The sequence below is a fragment of the Bidens hawaiensis genome, unplaced genomic scaffold (genome assembly GCF_021521415.1).
Source record: "Bidens hawaiensis isolate Kalapana, Puna unplaced genomic scaffold, B.hawaiensis_p1.1 tig00020418_1, whole genome shotgun sequence".
Classification (NCBI taxonomy): Eukaryota; Viridiplantae; Streptophyta; class Magnoliopsida; order Asterales; family Asteraceae; genus Bidens; species Bidens hawaiensis.
In genome coordinates, this window is record NW_027493109.1 from 296,012 (window position 1) to 310,609 (window position 14,598).

The window sequence follows — 14,598 nt, forward strand, 5'->3', positions numbered from 1 at the left end:
CACACAAATTTGTTCAACATCTGAAATTTTCATTTCATATTAATTAATACTTTAAATTTATAACAAAAATATAAAGGAGTATAAAATAGTTCTCTCTTTTAATTATGAACTCTCACACACCATAAACAGTTAAACACATTTAAAAATACGATAAAAATAAACAAGTCAACACATAAACCCTCTAGGTTGACCCGGATTTATTTCCGGTTTAGCTTTTAGTTTTTCTTATAAAAGTTATATTATGTTACCTTTTGGGTTTACTCATTTATGTGTACGAATTAAAACCAATACCAACCGAGTTCACGTCGGCTCACCGTCATAACGCTTGAGGTTTGTTTTTTTGTTGGCTCACTGAAAGTTTTGTTTTTTAAATATGTTATTTTTGTTTTTCTAAATATGTTATTTTTTTTATTTGGGCGTTGGCGAAATCATTTTTCGGTTTAGTTTCATCGTCGTAACCCGATACCGACTGATTTGCGTCGGTTTGCCGCACCACATCGTGGGTGATTTGTTTAGGCAAAAATTCGATAAAATATTGATACTGATCCCAAATTTATTAATCCCAATTTTCTAAAAAACTTGATATTGGTACCAAAACGCTCGTTTTGGTACCGGTACCCGATACCATCTGCTCATCCTTAGTGAGTAAAATTTTCACCTCGCTCGCAAAAAGCTCGTATTTAAACAAGCCAGGCTAACTTGGCTCAGTCTGTAATTTATATAATTATATTTGTAATAAATCACAGTTTATTTTTTTTTATGGCCGGTCACAAACTTTCATTTTGGTTGTTCACGAAATTCCACAGTGGTCGTGTCAAATTTTCACAAGGATCAGTTCGGCTTTTTACACTATAATAATACCAAGGGGGTGTTTAGGATTCCTTATATTTACCTCCTTATGACTTATGAAAAAGTTATATGTTACAACCTTGTGACTTACGAAACTTTTCCTATCACATATTAAACCTAGCACCTTTTTAACGTTTCAATAAAGTTATAAGTCATAAGGAGGCAAAAATAGGAATCCCAAACACCCCTCAACAAATTACGGTCGGAAGTTTCAAAAAGATCAATTACTGCAGCCAAAACTGCGTAATTATTAGTTACGGTGGAACCCCTCTACCTGTGCATGAAAAGCATGCCAAACAGCGCCTGGTTAAAACGAAAATTACTCACCAAGACTTTGGTGAGAGGCTTTGTAGTAACTGTACCATGCTCAAAACTTTTTTAGATATTAGATCATGAATTATTTTCCGTACACCTGATCTATATTCTGTTTTATACAAAAATTCAAACTCAAATCTTATCATAATCAAAACTTTTATGATGACTTGTTTTCTTTTTACAAAATCTATAATATAGTCATGTAATATATTACAAGGAAACTTCACATTCATATAGACTTAAACATCATTTTACCAAAATAAATGATTACAGATAATATTAAGGCTTCAACAATTCTCTTGAAAATGTTTCTTTTTGACAGATCAGGGGCATAGAGACCAAGAAGAAGTAATAAATACTTATGTTGTAAAGTCTCAACAGCTAACCATTAAGAGTGTGCATTAAAGTCGTCCTCAAGAACCTCACCTAGGACCGGATAGAACAGAAGCCAACAATGGTGTCATATCTTTTTCAACTTCAACTGTTGTGTTTTGCATTCTAGGATCTGTGAAGTTATAATCCAGGCTAGGTTCAACAGTCATTACGCCTTCTAACACCTTAACCACTGTCGACATTGAAGGTCTTCTCATAAAATCATATTGTAAACACCATGAAGCCACTTTCATCATCTCTACAACTTCTGAACCATGTGCCTGCATTTCTTCACTGTACTTGTCAACCATATCTTGCAGCGTCTCTTGTTCCCAACATTTTTGAAGGACACCAAGTAAGTTTCGGCTTTCTTGAGGCTGAGATAAGTCAAAATTCTTCCTCGCACACAACATCTCTAAGAGAACGATCCCAAAGCCATACACATCCACTTTTTCAGTAATAACTGAGCTCAACCATTCTGGAGCTAGATATCCTGGGGTTCCTCTCATAGTAGTCATAACTTGTGTTTGATTTCTATCGATGAGTTTTGACAACCCGAAATCAGATACTTTGGCATTGAAATCACTGTCTAGCAATATATTTTGAGGTTTAATATCTAGGTGGATTATTTTTTGCCTACAGTCATCATGAAGATATGCTAGACCCTTGGCTACATCAAGAATTATTTTCTTTCGGCATTCCCATTCTAGTTCGTGTTCTCGGTCTCCATGGTAAATCCACCGATCTAAAGACCCGTTACTCATGTATTCATACACAAGAAAACGTTGTGATTTCCATGCACAAAATCCTCTGAGTCTAACTAGGTTCACATGGTGAATGCTTCCGATGGATCGAACCTCGGCTATGAATGATTTGTTTACTGGACCAAGACCCTCAAGACATTTTACTGCGATCTTTGAGCCGTCTTCAAGAGTCCCTTCGAAAACTGCTCCAAATCCTCCTTCACCAAGCTTTTTATTAAAATTCTCTGTGGCGGTTTGTTAGAGTTTATAATTCAAATTGGTGTCATGGTCATGGGTCGGGTCAGTCTTTATTGAAAAGGGTCGCCGTATTGTCCAAGTTATCTAGAATACACGTTTGTTTATTTTCAGTTTGTTAAGTTAGTGGGTAGTTGGTATTTTGAATAAGTCTAGAAGTCATGGTCATGTAGTCCACGTAGTCCAAGTTGTTCAGTCTTTTTAGGGTTTTGAGTCTTGAGTTGGTTGTAATTTGTTTGGCTATTTAAAGCCTCTTTTGATTAATGAATTGATAACTTGACGGCAGAATACAATTGTTATAATCGCTCTTGATCCATCATATGGTATCAGAGCATTAGGTTCTGAATCCGCTACATAATCAATCTCTCCAAATCTCAACAATCATCTCTTTCTCATGGCAAACCCTAATTCATCCAACCCAACAACCCCACTCCCAATCTTCAAAGGTGAGGGTTATGAATTCTGGAATATCAGAATGAACCCTTTCTTCTCTCTCATGATCTCTGGGATTTTGTGGTTACGGGCTACAATGAAGAAGATGCTGACAGGACTCGCCTTCGTAACAACAGGCAGAAAGATGCTAGGGCTCTTAGCTTAATTCAACAAGCAGTGCATGATGAAGTTTTTTCACGAATAGCAGCAGCAACGACGGCTGCACAAGCCTGGGCTCTTCTGAAAACGGAGTACCAAGGAGATTCAAAGGTGAAGACTGTGAAGTTGCAAACTTTACGACGTGAATTTGAAACTATTCAGATGAAGGAAAATGAAATGGTGGGTGATTTCTTGTCAAAGGTCATGAAGAATGTAAACCAGAAAAGATCTCTTGGAGAAGATGTGTCAGATCAAACAATTGTGGAGAAGGTTTTAAGAAGTCTCCCACCCAAGTGGGATCATGTGGTGACTGCAATTGAGGAATCAAAAGATCTCACAACGCTGACTTTTGATCAGCTTATGGTCTCATTGCAGGCTCATGAATGTCGAGTTAACCGAGGTACAGATGTTGCTGTTGAAGAACAAGCATTCCAGGCTAGAGAAGATGAACAACCCGTTTATAGAGGACGGGGAAGAGGCTTCCCAAGAGGGAGAGGCAGAGGGCGTGGCAGATTCTCTGCAAGAGGAAGAGGGGGTGTTCAGTGCTACAACTGTAACAAGTTTGGGCACGTGAAATCAGAATGTTGGAGTGAGCCAAGAGCGAATGCTGCTGTTAACGAGCAAGAGGAAGAGGAGGAAGATGGTCTGTTGTACATGGCCATTGCAGAAAATGAAGAACACAAGGATGATGTCTGGTTTATAGACAGCGGGTGTTCTAATCATATGACAGGACAACGTGGGTTGTTCAAAGACATAAATGAGGCCAAGAAAGTTACAGTGAAGATGGGAAACGGAACGGGTATACAAGTGGAAGAAAAAGGTATTGTGAGCCTAGAAGATAGCATGGGAAAGCACAAGACACTAAATGAGGTACAATATGCACCAGCACTTGGTTATAATCTTATAAGTGTAGGGCAACTTATGAGAGCCGGGTATGCCTTATTTTTTGATAATGGTGCATGTACTATTACTCGATCTAGAAGTGGCAAACATGTTAGCCGAATAGAAATGGCTGAAAACAATGTATTCCCTCTACATGTTAAGAAAGGGCAAAAGCAAAAGGCACTAGCAACTGTGAACAACAATGACGATGTGTTGTGGCATCAAAGGTATGGGCATTTGTATGAAAGAGGGTTAAAGGTGCTAGTCTACAAGGCAATGGTAAAAGGGCTGCCAAGGCTGAATGCAGTGGTTGTATGTGAAGGCTGCATTTTTGGCAAACAGACAAGAAAGGCGTTTCCTCTAGGTGCATGGCGAGCAACCAAAACACTACAACTAGTTCATGCTGATCTAGTTGGACCCATGCAAACCATGTCTCTAGGGGGTAACTATTATTTTATAATGTTCACTGACGATTATACAAGAATGTCATGGGTGTATTTTATGGTTAAGAAGTCTGATAGCTTTGAAAAATTTAAAATTTTCAAAGCACGTGTGGAAAATGAAACAGGAAAGAAAATTGTAACTTTAAGAACAGATCGTGGAGGAGAATTCTGTTCTAGAGCATTCACAAGTTTTTGTGAAGAGCATGGTATCCATAGGGAACTTACAGCTCCTTATACTCCCCAACAAAATGGGGTGGCTGAACGTAAAAATCGAACGGTAGTCGATATGGCTACGTGCTTGCTAAAAGGGAAAGATTTAAGCAAATGTTTCTGGGGTGAAGCTATTGCAACGGCTGCATATATTCTAAGTTTGTCTCCAACAAAGGCGGTTCAAGACATGACACCGTATGAAGCATGGTATGGTGAAAAACCCTCGGTGAGTCATTTAAAAGTGTTCGGGTGCATTGCCTATGGTTTGGTACCGACTCAACTTAGAAAAAAGTTGGATTCCAAATCTAGGAAGTGCATATTTGTTGGGTATTGCTCAAATTCAAAAGCATATAGGCTTTATGATTTTGGTACAAAAAGAATTATAACAAGTAGAGATGTCATTTTTGATGAGGGGGCAAAGTGGAAAAGTGAAGATTGTGGTACCTCAAACGGGGTTGGATATGAAGGGGGTGAATTGTTGGCCGAAGATGAAAATGTTGCTGATGTTGTCAATGAAGAAAGTGAATCAAATGGAACTTCTCAAAATGATTCACCAGTTAGTCATTCAAATGCTCCTGAAGAAGAAAGGTCATCCAGCCAAAGAACTTCTCATGAAGGTTCTCCATGCACTCCTCCAACCAACTGTGACAATGCTGAGTCAAGCTCAGACTCAGAAAACCGAATTCTGAGGATGCGTTCACTTAATGATGTGTATGATAATACACATGCCATTGAAGATGATGCCAATGGTTCTTGTCAATTCGCACTATCATTAGTTGAACCAGAATCTCATGTTGAAGCAGAAGTTTAAAGAATAGAGAAAAGCAATGGAGGAGGAGTTGGCTTCTTTACATAAGCATCAAACTTGGACACTCACAACTCTTCCTCAAGGGAAGAAAGCAATTGGGCTCAAATGGGTATATAGAGTAAAGACAACAGCAGAAGGGAAAGTTCACAAGTACAAAGCACGCCTTGTTGCAAAGGGGTACGCACAAAAATACGGAATAGATTATGAAGACACCTTCTCACCGGTGGCAAGGTTCGAAACAATAAGAACAGTTTTGTCACTTGCTGCACAAAAGGGGTGGGAAGTACAACAGTTCGATGTGAAATCGGCCTTTCTTAACGGGGCATTGAAAGAAGAAGTCTTTGTTACACAGCCTCCTGGGTTCGAGAATGCAGAACAAGAAGATAAAGTCTACAAACTTCATAAAGCACTATATGGGTTGAAACAGGCTCCAAGAGCCTGGTATAAAAGAATAGACACTTATCTACAACAAAATGAATATAAAAGAAGCATAAGTGAGCCTACCATGTATATCAAGAGAACAAGCAAAGGTGATATTATTATTGTATGCTTATATGTAGATGATATTATCTACATGAGTTCATGTGCAGATTTGATAGATGAGTTTAAAAAGAAGATGGTGAGTGAGTTTGATATGTCTGACCTTGGCTCTCTTCATTACTTTCTTGGATTAGAGGTAATCCAAAAGAGTAATGGCATCTTTATATCCCAAAAGAAGTATGCAACAGATCTTCTAAAAAGGTTTGGTATGTGGAACTGCACAGCAACTGCAGTACCTATGAAGTTTGGGGCAAAGCTTAGTAACAATGATGAAGGTCCTCAAGCTGATACATACAAGTTCAGAAGCTTAATTGGAGGTTTAATTTACCTCACACACACTAGACCTGATCTAGCTTTTTCAGTAAGTTCAGTTTCAAGGTTTATGCAAAATCCATCTGTGTTTCATTATGGTGCGGCCAAGAAAATTCTAAGGTATGTAGCAAATTCTAAGGTATGTAGCAGGAACTGTTGGTCATGGTTTGTGGTATGGCAAAACAAGTAATGTGAAACTTGAAGGGTACTCGGATAGCGACTGGGCCGGATCACTTGATGATCGAAAAAGCATTTCAGCAAGTGTGTTCTCATCAGGAACGGGGGTAATCTCATGGAGTTCGAAGAAGCAACGGGTTGTGGCCTTATCCACAACCGAGGCATAATATATTGCTGTCAATGCTGCTGCTTGTCAAGCAGTTTGGTTGAGGAAGTTAATGAAGGATATTGGGCAGGAACAAACAGAAGCAACAGTGATACATTGTGATAACATCTCAGCAGTGTTTCTCACAAAGAACTCAGCTCTACACAATCGAAGTAAGCATATTGATGTTCGTTATCATTATATCAAAGATTTGGTTGAAGAAAAACAGGTAGAAATTAAGTCATGTTACACAGAAGACCAAGTGGCAGATATTATGACCAAAGCTTTGGGGGTGGAACAGTTCAGTAAGCTGAGGTTGAAGTTGGGAGTAACAACAATTTGAATTAAGAGGGGGTGTTAGAGTTTATAATTCAAATTGGTGTCATGGATCATGGGTCGGGTCAGTCTTTATTGAAAAGGGTCGCCGTATTGTCCAAGTTATCTAGAATACACGTTTGTTTATTTTCAGTTTGTTAAGTTAGTGGGTAGTTGGTATTTTGAATAAGTCTAGAAGTCATGGTCATGTAGTCCACGTAGTCCAAGTTGTTCAGTCTTTTTAGGGTTTTGAGTCTTGAGTTGGTTGTAATTTGTTTGGCTATTTAAAGCCTCTTTTGATTAATGAATTGATAACTTGACGGCAGAATACAATTGTTATAATCGCTCTTGATCCATCAGGTTTTTAATTCTTCATAGGGGAACCGACTCGGCATTCCTGGTAGCTCACTTATAGGCTCTTCCTCCATTTGAGTGGTCCGCCTTGGCTTGTGGACTTTGTAAATAAGAAAACCTATAACCCCTAGCGGAAACAAAAAACCTACCAAAGTGAAAATTAAGAAAGCTGTTGAAGATATATTCAAATAAGGGTTACTATATGGGGCATGCACTTTTATGAAAGCTGAAATGTTGCGATGAATTGTATCTGAATTCACAATCATCATTGTGAAGCTCACAATCATCATTGTGAAGAGCTCATCAGGTAAAAAACAATCCCCACTTGAAGAGTTTGAGCCATACTGAAATATTGCTGCTGTGCATGAGCAATTGTTGACACATGCTTGTTTGCAAGTCTCAACATCCACCTTCTCCATGTCGGCGATTATGTTGAAGTACGTAACATTCTCAAGTAGAGGCCAATATTGTATTTGGGTAGTATCACAATATGTGAGGGGATTAATGCAATCCATTTTCGGTTTCTGATAATCCACTGCACTGAAATAATCTAGACATCTACACTGTTGATTACCCGAGCAAAGGGCATTTCTCCCACATGCCAAGGGATTTTTACACCCTTCAAGAAAACTCTTAAACAGATCAGCCACCACTAACCACACAATTGCTTGCCACTCAAACACTTTTAAATGCCCGTCCGGCATCAGTTTTATATACTGGACCGATGGTGCTCGAGGTATCTCAGTCATCTCATAAGGATCACTTGGTTCAGCAGAAAGAATGAATAAAGACAAACTACCATTCAAGAGCCTAACATATCTTCTGCCTTTATTTGTATCGTTGACAAAGACACTGTAATACGCTTGGTGCTGGTTTGATCCAACATAAGCAAATAAACCTTTATCTGTCACTTGAAGAGAAAACAAACCTTTTTGGGTCGTCCAATTGGTTGACGAAACACTAGGTATTAGTTGTTGTCCTTGAAACAGTTTTTGCCCCAGTACCAAACTGTCTGTTGGATGATCAAAAGATTGCCAAACCACTGAGCTATTCACATCAAACAAGACCAGGTTTCCATCATCGGTTAAGTTCAAACCAGCAACAGATTTCCCACTAGTGTTGGTAGTCCAAACCGTGCTTGCATCAACATCTTGTAGCACCAACTCTCCGGTTTCAGTGAGATTCAGTATTGCACCATAGCTAACCGGATGGTCTCGGTTAGCTGACCACACAATTTGAGGGAACCCACTATCTGGTAGAACGATACCACCCGTACTGTTGGTTTGAACAATGAATACAGCAAAAAGGTAGGAGGTGCATGTTCCATTACAGAAGAATCCACAGGAGAATTTGGGTCCTAATGATCCTCGGAGGAGGATCGCTCGGACCATGGAGCCATCTGCGAAATAAACAGAATGATGGGGTATTTCAGTGTTGGCCCATGTGGTGGAAAGATTTGAAGTAGCAGGGTATTCCAAGGGTGGTTGTGCAGTGGCTGAGCAGAAATTTAAGATGAGAAAGAAGGCAAAACAATAGCAGATCCTCATCACTAATGATTAATGAACACACAAGAGCCTATGAAGATTTAAGCTTTGTGATTAAGATATAAGGTCTGCGGTAGGAAATTCAGCCTCATTATTCTATAATTGACTCATTTGAGATGAAGTTTCGTTCTAATTTGATAAAGAAATCGTGTCTTGGAAAATGTAGATGTGGTATGGCCCAAGAGCACGCGGACCACATTTTAACTTGTTGGTTGTCTTTTTACTAGATGTGTTTAGATGTCGATGATGGTGTGGATGAAAATCAAAGTTATGGTAGACTGCGACGACTTAGACTCGGTGGTGAGTCATTTTAAGAATCAGATTGGCTCCAAGTTATGGAATAAAGTTTTTAATGGTGCTGTTATAATTATTACTTTATGGAGACTGTGGAAGTGTAGAAACGAGATGACCTTCGAAGCGATCTTCATTACGATGACCAAATGGTGGAGATCATTAGATGCTTTCGTGTGCGTAAAAAACTGGAAATTTTCTAAATTTTAATATTGGTGATATGGTGTAGTTTGGTGTTTGGTGGTCTTTTGTTTGTACCCAGCTACTTTCTGAGTTGCTGGTTTCTATTGGTTTGATAGAATAAGCTGTTCAAAAATAAAAATAAAAATAAAAATGGTAAAATATGCATTGTTGCATCCCAAAAAAAATACCTCATGCGTAGAAAAAGTCATCACTATGATGCTATAGTTGACTCATTTGAGAAAAAAATTTCTTCTAATTTCTAATTGTGTGTTCCGTTTTGATAACACCGTATCTTAAGGGCATAGTAGTCATCATCATACATTGTCAATCGGTCAAACATTAAAGAGCATAAAAATACAAGACGTGTTACTTGATCTCAAAAAATATGAAATATGTAAATATCAGTGTTGTTTCTCAAAAAATGTGGTGGAAAGATTTGAAGTAGCAGAGTAATTTAAGGCCGGTGGGTCATTGGTTGAGTAGCAATTTCAGATGATAAACAAGGCAAAACAATAATATATCCACATCACTAATGTACGCACAAGAGCCTATATATGAAGATATAAGCTTTGTGATTAATTTAAATTTAACATCTACTATAGGAAAGTTAGCCTCATTATAATTCTATACTTGACTCATTTGAGAGGAAGTTAATTTCGTTCTAATCTGATAAAGAAAACCGTGTCATGAGAAATGTAGATGTGGTATATATGGCCCAAGAGGATGCGGACCACATTTTTATTGGCGGTCGGATATGGTGTGGATGAAATCAAAGTTTGGGTGGATTACAATGACTTAGGTACACCACTCAAATTTGAAGTTTGCTATCCTAATTTGCTAATATGTTAGTTCTACTCTTTTCCTTCATTTCCTTAAATAATGTAATATCTGTTAAAAATGAATACTTACGGTGATTGTCAGCCTTTAATATTAACTTACTGTGAGGTTGAAATTTTGTATTTAATATGTGCTCAAGCTCTCTTTTGAACTTAAGTGGTATGCAGTAGAATTAAGATGGATTCCTATGTATTTATTACTTTCAGTAGTCTACTATTATGGTTCTTCTTAAGGTAAATCAGGTTAACTTTGTAGTAATACATTTACTTGAATTTTTTTTATCGCTAAGACACCACGTACTAAAACATTTTTAAGAGAATAATATCATCGTGATATTGCCTACGTTATATATAAAAGAATAAATCACTAATCCAAGTTAAATAAATGAATGTTTGATTAAATGATTCTCACTAAACCAAACTATACAGCATATCTAGCAAAATATTCTGTTTATATAGAAACTCAACCTCAAATCTTATCCTAATCAATACTTTAGTGATGGTTTGTTTTCTTTTTTCAAAATCTACAAGCTTGTTATATAATACATTATATACAAAGTAACTTCACATTCGTATCCACTTAAACATCATGTTACAAAGTAAATAATTACACTTAATATTATGGATTCAACAATTTTCTTGAACATATATGTTTCTTTTGACAGATTAAAAGCATAGAGACCAAGAAGAAGTAAAACTTAAATATTAATAATCTCAACTGTTGTTTTTGCAAAAGTTTTAAATACTATGGAACATTAAGAATGTGCATCAAAGTCATTCTCAAGAACCTCACCTAGGACCAGACAGAACAGAAGCTAACAATGGTGTCATATCTTTGTTGACCTCAACTGCTCTGTTTTGCATTCTAGGATCTGTGAAGTTGTAATCCAAGCTCGATTCGACACTCATTACGCCTTCTAACACCTTAACCACCATTGACATTGAAGGTCGTTTTGTAAAATCACATTGTAAGCACCATGAAGCCACTTGCATCATCTCCACAACTTCTGAACTATGAGACTGCATATCTTCACTGTAATTATCAACCATATCTTGCAGCATTTCTTGTTCCCAACATTTTTGAAGGACACCAAGTAAGTGCCAGCTTTCTTCAGGCTGAGATCTGTCGAAATTCTTCCTCCCACACAATATCTCTAAGAGAACGATCCCAAAGCTGTATACATCCACTTTTTCAGTAATAACCGAACTCAACCATTCTGGAGCCAGATATCCCGGGGTTCCTCTCATAGTAGTCATAACATGGGTTTGATTTCTATCGATGAGTTTTGATAAGCCGAAATCAGATACTTTGGCATTGAAATCACCGTCTAGCAATATATTTTGGGGTTTGATATCTAGGTGGATGATTTTTTGCCTACAATCTTCATGAAGATATGCCAGACCCTTGGCTACATCAAGAATGATTTTCTTTCTACATTCCCATTCTAGCACGTGCTCTCGGACTCCATGGTAGATCCAGCGATCTAATGATCCATTACTCATGAAATCATACACGAGAAAACGTTGTGATTTCCAAGCACAAAATCCTCTTAGTCTAACCAGATTCACATGGTGAATGCTTCCAATGGATTGAACCTCAGCTAGGAATGATTTGTTCACTTTCCCAAGACTCTTAAGATATTTTACTGCAATCTTTGAGCCGTCCTCAAGAGTCCCTTCAAACACTAATCCAAACCCTCCTTCACCAAGCTTTTTATTGAAATTCTCTGTGGCGGTTTTCAATTCTTCATAAGAGAACCGTCTCGGCATTCCTGGTACCTCACCTATAGGCTCTTCCTCCACTTGAGTGGCCCGCGCTAGCTTGCAGATTTTATAAATAATTAAACCCATAAACCCTAGCGGTAAAAAAATACCTACCAAAATGCCAACTGGCATAAGTCCTACAGGTGGTAGATCGAATGAAGTGTAGTCTTCGCGCGATACTTTTACGAAAGCTGAAGCGTTGCGGTGAACTATGGCTGAATCCACAGTCATCATTGTGAAGAGCTCAGTAGGTAAAAAACAATCCCCACTTGAAGAGTTTGAACCATACTGAAATATAGCTGCTTTGCATGAGCAATTGTTGACACATGCTTGTTTGCAAGTCTGAACATCCACGTTCTCCATGTCTGCAATAATGTTGAAGTACATAACATTCGCAACTCGAAACAAAGCTGTATCTTTCTTAGCGTTACATGAGAGAGGATAGTCTGAAGAGCAACCCTGGTTCGGTTGTTTATCGTCCACCGCCGTGAAATAATAGCTTGGACATCTACATTGTTGATCACCGAAGCAAAGGGCATTTTTCCCACATGCCAAGGGATTTTTACACCCTTCAAGAAAACTCTTAAATGGATCAGCCACCACTAACCACGCAATTGCTTGCCACTCAAACACTTTTAAACGCCCGTCCGACATCAGTTTCATATACTGGACTGATGATGCTTGAGGTATTCTAATCACTTCAGGATCACTTGGCTTTTTAGAAAGAATGAATAAAGACAAACTACCATTCAAGTACCTGACATATCTTCTTCCTGTGTTTGTATAGTTGCCAATTACCTGATTACTGTAATACGCTTGAGGTGGGTTTGATCCAACGTTAGCAAATAAACCATTATTCGCCACCTGAAGAGAGAACAAACCTTTTTGGGCCATCCAATTAGTTGATGAAACACTAGGTATTAGCTGTTGTCCTTGAAACAGTTTTTGCCCCAGTACCAAACAGTCAGTTGGGTGATCAAAAGATTGCCAAACCACGGAGCTATTGTCATCAAACAAGACCAGGTTTCCATCATCGGTTAAGTTCAAACCGGCAACAGATTTCCCGGTGGTGTCGGTAGTCCAAACTATGCTTCCGTCAACATCTTGTAGCACCAACTCTCCTGTTCCAGTGAGGTTCAGTGTTGCACCATAGCTAACCGGACGGTCTCGGTTTGCTGACCACACAACTTGAAGGAACCTCTATCTGGTAGAACGATACCACCCGTACTGTTGGTTTGAACAATAAAAACAGCGAAAAGGTAGGAGGTGCATGTTCCATTACAGAAGAATCCACATGCGAATTTGGGTCCTAATGATCCTCGGAGGAGGATCACTCGGACCATTGAGCCATCTGTGAAATTTACAGAATGATGGGGTAAAGATTCAATGTTGGCCCATGTGGTGGAAAGATTTGAAGTTTCAGGGTAATCATAGGACGGTTGGGCAGTGGTTGAGCAGTAATTTAAGATGAGAAACAAGGCAAAACAATAACAGATCCTCATCACTAATGATTAATGAGCACACAAGAGCCTATGAAGATATATATAAGCTTTGTGATTTAAATATGAAATCTACTGTTGGAAAGTTTGCCTCATTATTCTATAGTTGGCTCATTTGAGATGAAGTTTCGTTCTAATTTGATAAAGAAAACCGTGTCCTGAGAAATGTAGATGTGGTATGGCCCAAGAGGAATGCGGACCACATTTTAATTTGTTGGTTGTCTTTTTACTAGACGTGTTTGGAGGTCGATTATGATGTGGTTGAAAATCGAAGTTATGGAAGATTTCAACGACTTAGACTCGGTGGTGAGTCATTTGAAGAATCAGATTGGCTCCAAGTTATGGAAGAAATTTGTCAATTCTATTATAATTACTACTTTATGGAGAATGTGGAAGTGTAGAAACGAGATGACATTCGAAGCAAATTTCATCACAATGTCGAAACTGGTAGAGATCATTAGATGCTTTCGTTTGGTTAAAAAAACAGGAAATTTTCCTCTCTAAAGTGGGACAATTGGGTAAATTATAATAGTGGTGATATATATGGTGTAATTTGGTGTTTTGTTGTTTGGTGGTTTTTGTTTGTACCCGGCTACTTGCTGGTTTCTATTGGTTTAATAGAATGAGCTGTTAAAAAAAAGGTACAATATACATTGCATGTTGAATCCCCAAAAAATACTTCATGCGTAGAAAAAGTCAACATTAGTTGACTCATTTGAGACAAAATTTTCTTCTAATTTATTGTCTGTGTTCTAGTTAGATAAAACCGTATCTTAAGGGCATAGTAGACTAGTAGTCATCTTGTCAATTGGCAAAACATATTTAAGAGCATAATAATACTAAACGTATTACTTCATCTCAAAAAAAGAATAAAATGAATTGAAATTTGTAAATATGGGTACAAGTTAAGAGAGAGAGAAAAAGAAAAAAATGTGGCCACGGATAGCCCAGGAAGCTTTTGCAATATGAACAAAACTCGATCAAGATCAACAATTTCTAACTCTTTTATGACTTAGTAAGCCCCTTAGTCCTTTTATTTAGCTTATGCTTATAATATTGCAACTTGATTAGAATTTGTTGGAAATTTTAGTGAAAAATATGTTTTTTCAACTATTTTGGACACAAATATAAATATTGAATGGTATTTATATTTAATATTTGGTATGTTCG

General features: G+C 37.9%; 1 protein-coding gene and 1 pseudogene across 1 annotated transcript; both read right to left on the reverse strand.

Annotated features, from left to right (window-relative positions):
- Positions 1–1,586: 1,586 nt before the first annotated feature.
- Positions 1,587–9,188, reverse strand: LOC143560653 (G-type lectin S-receptor-like serine/threonine-protein kinase SD2-5). The gene is made up of 2 exons (XM_077048913.1): positions 7,322–9,188; positions 1,587–2,536 (listed from the first exon to the last, which is right to left on the reverse strand). Exons 1-2 carry the CDS (start codon positions 8,856–8,858, stop codon positions 1,587–1,589), a joined length of 2,487 nt encoding a protein of 828 aa, XP_076905028.1. The 5' UTR covers positions 8,859–9,188.
- A 1,579-nt stretch (positions 9,189–10,767) lies between these two features.
- LOC143560652 (G-type lectin S-receptor-like serine/threonine-protein kinase SD2-5) lies at positions 10,768–14,032 on the reverse strand (annotated as a pseudogene).
- Positions 14,033–14,598: the final 566 nt, after the last annotated feature.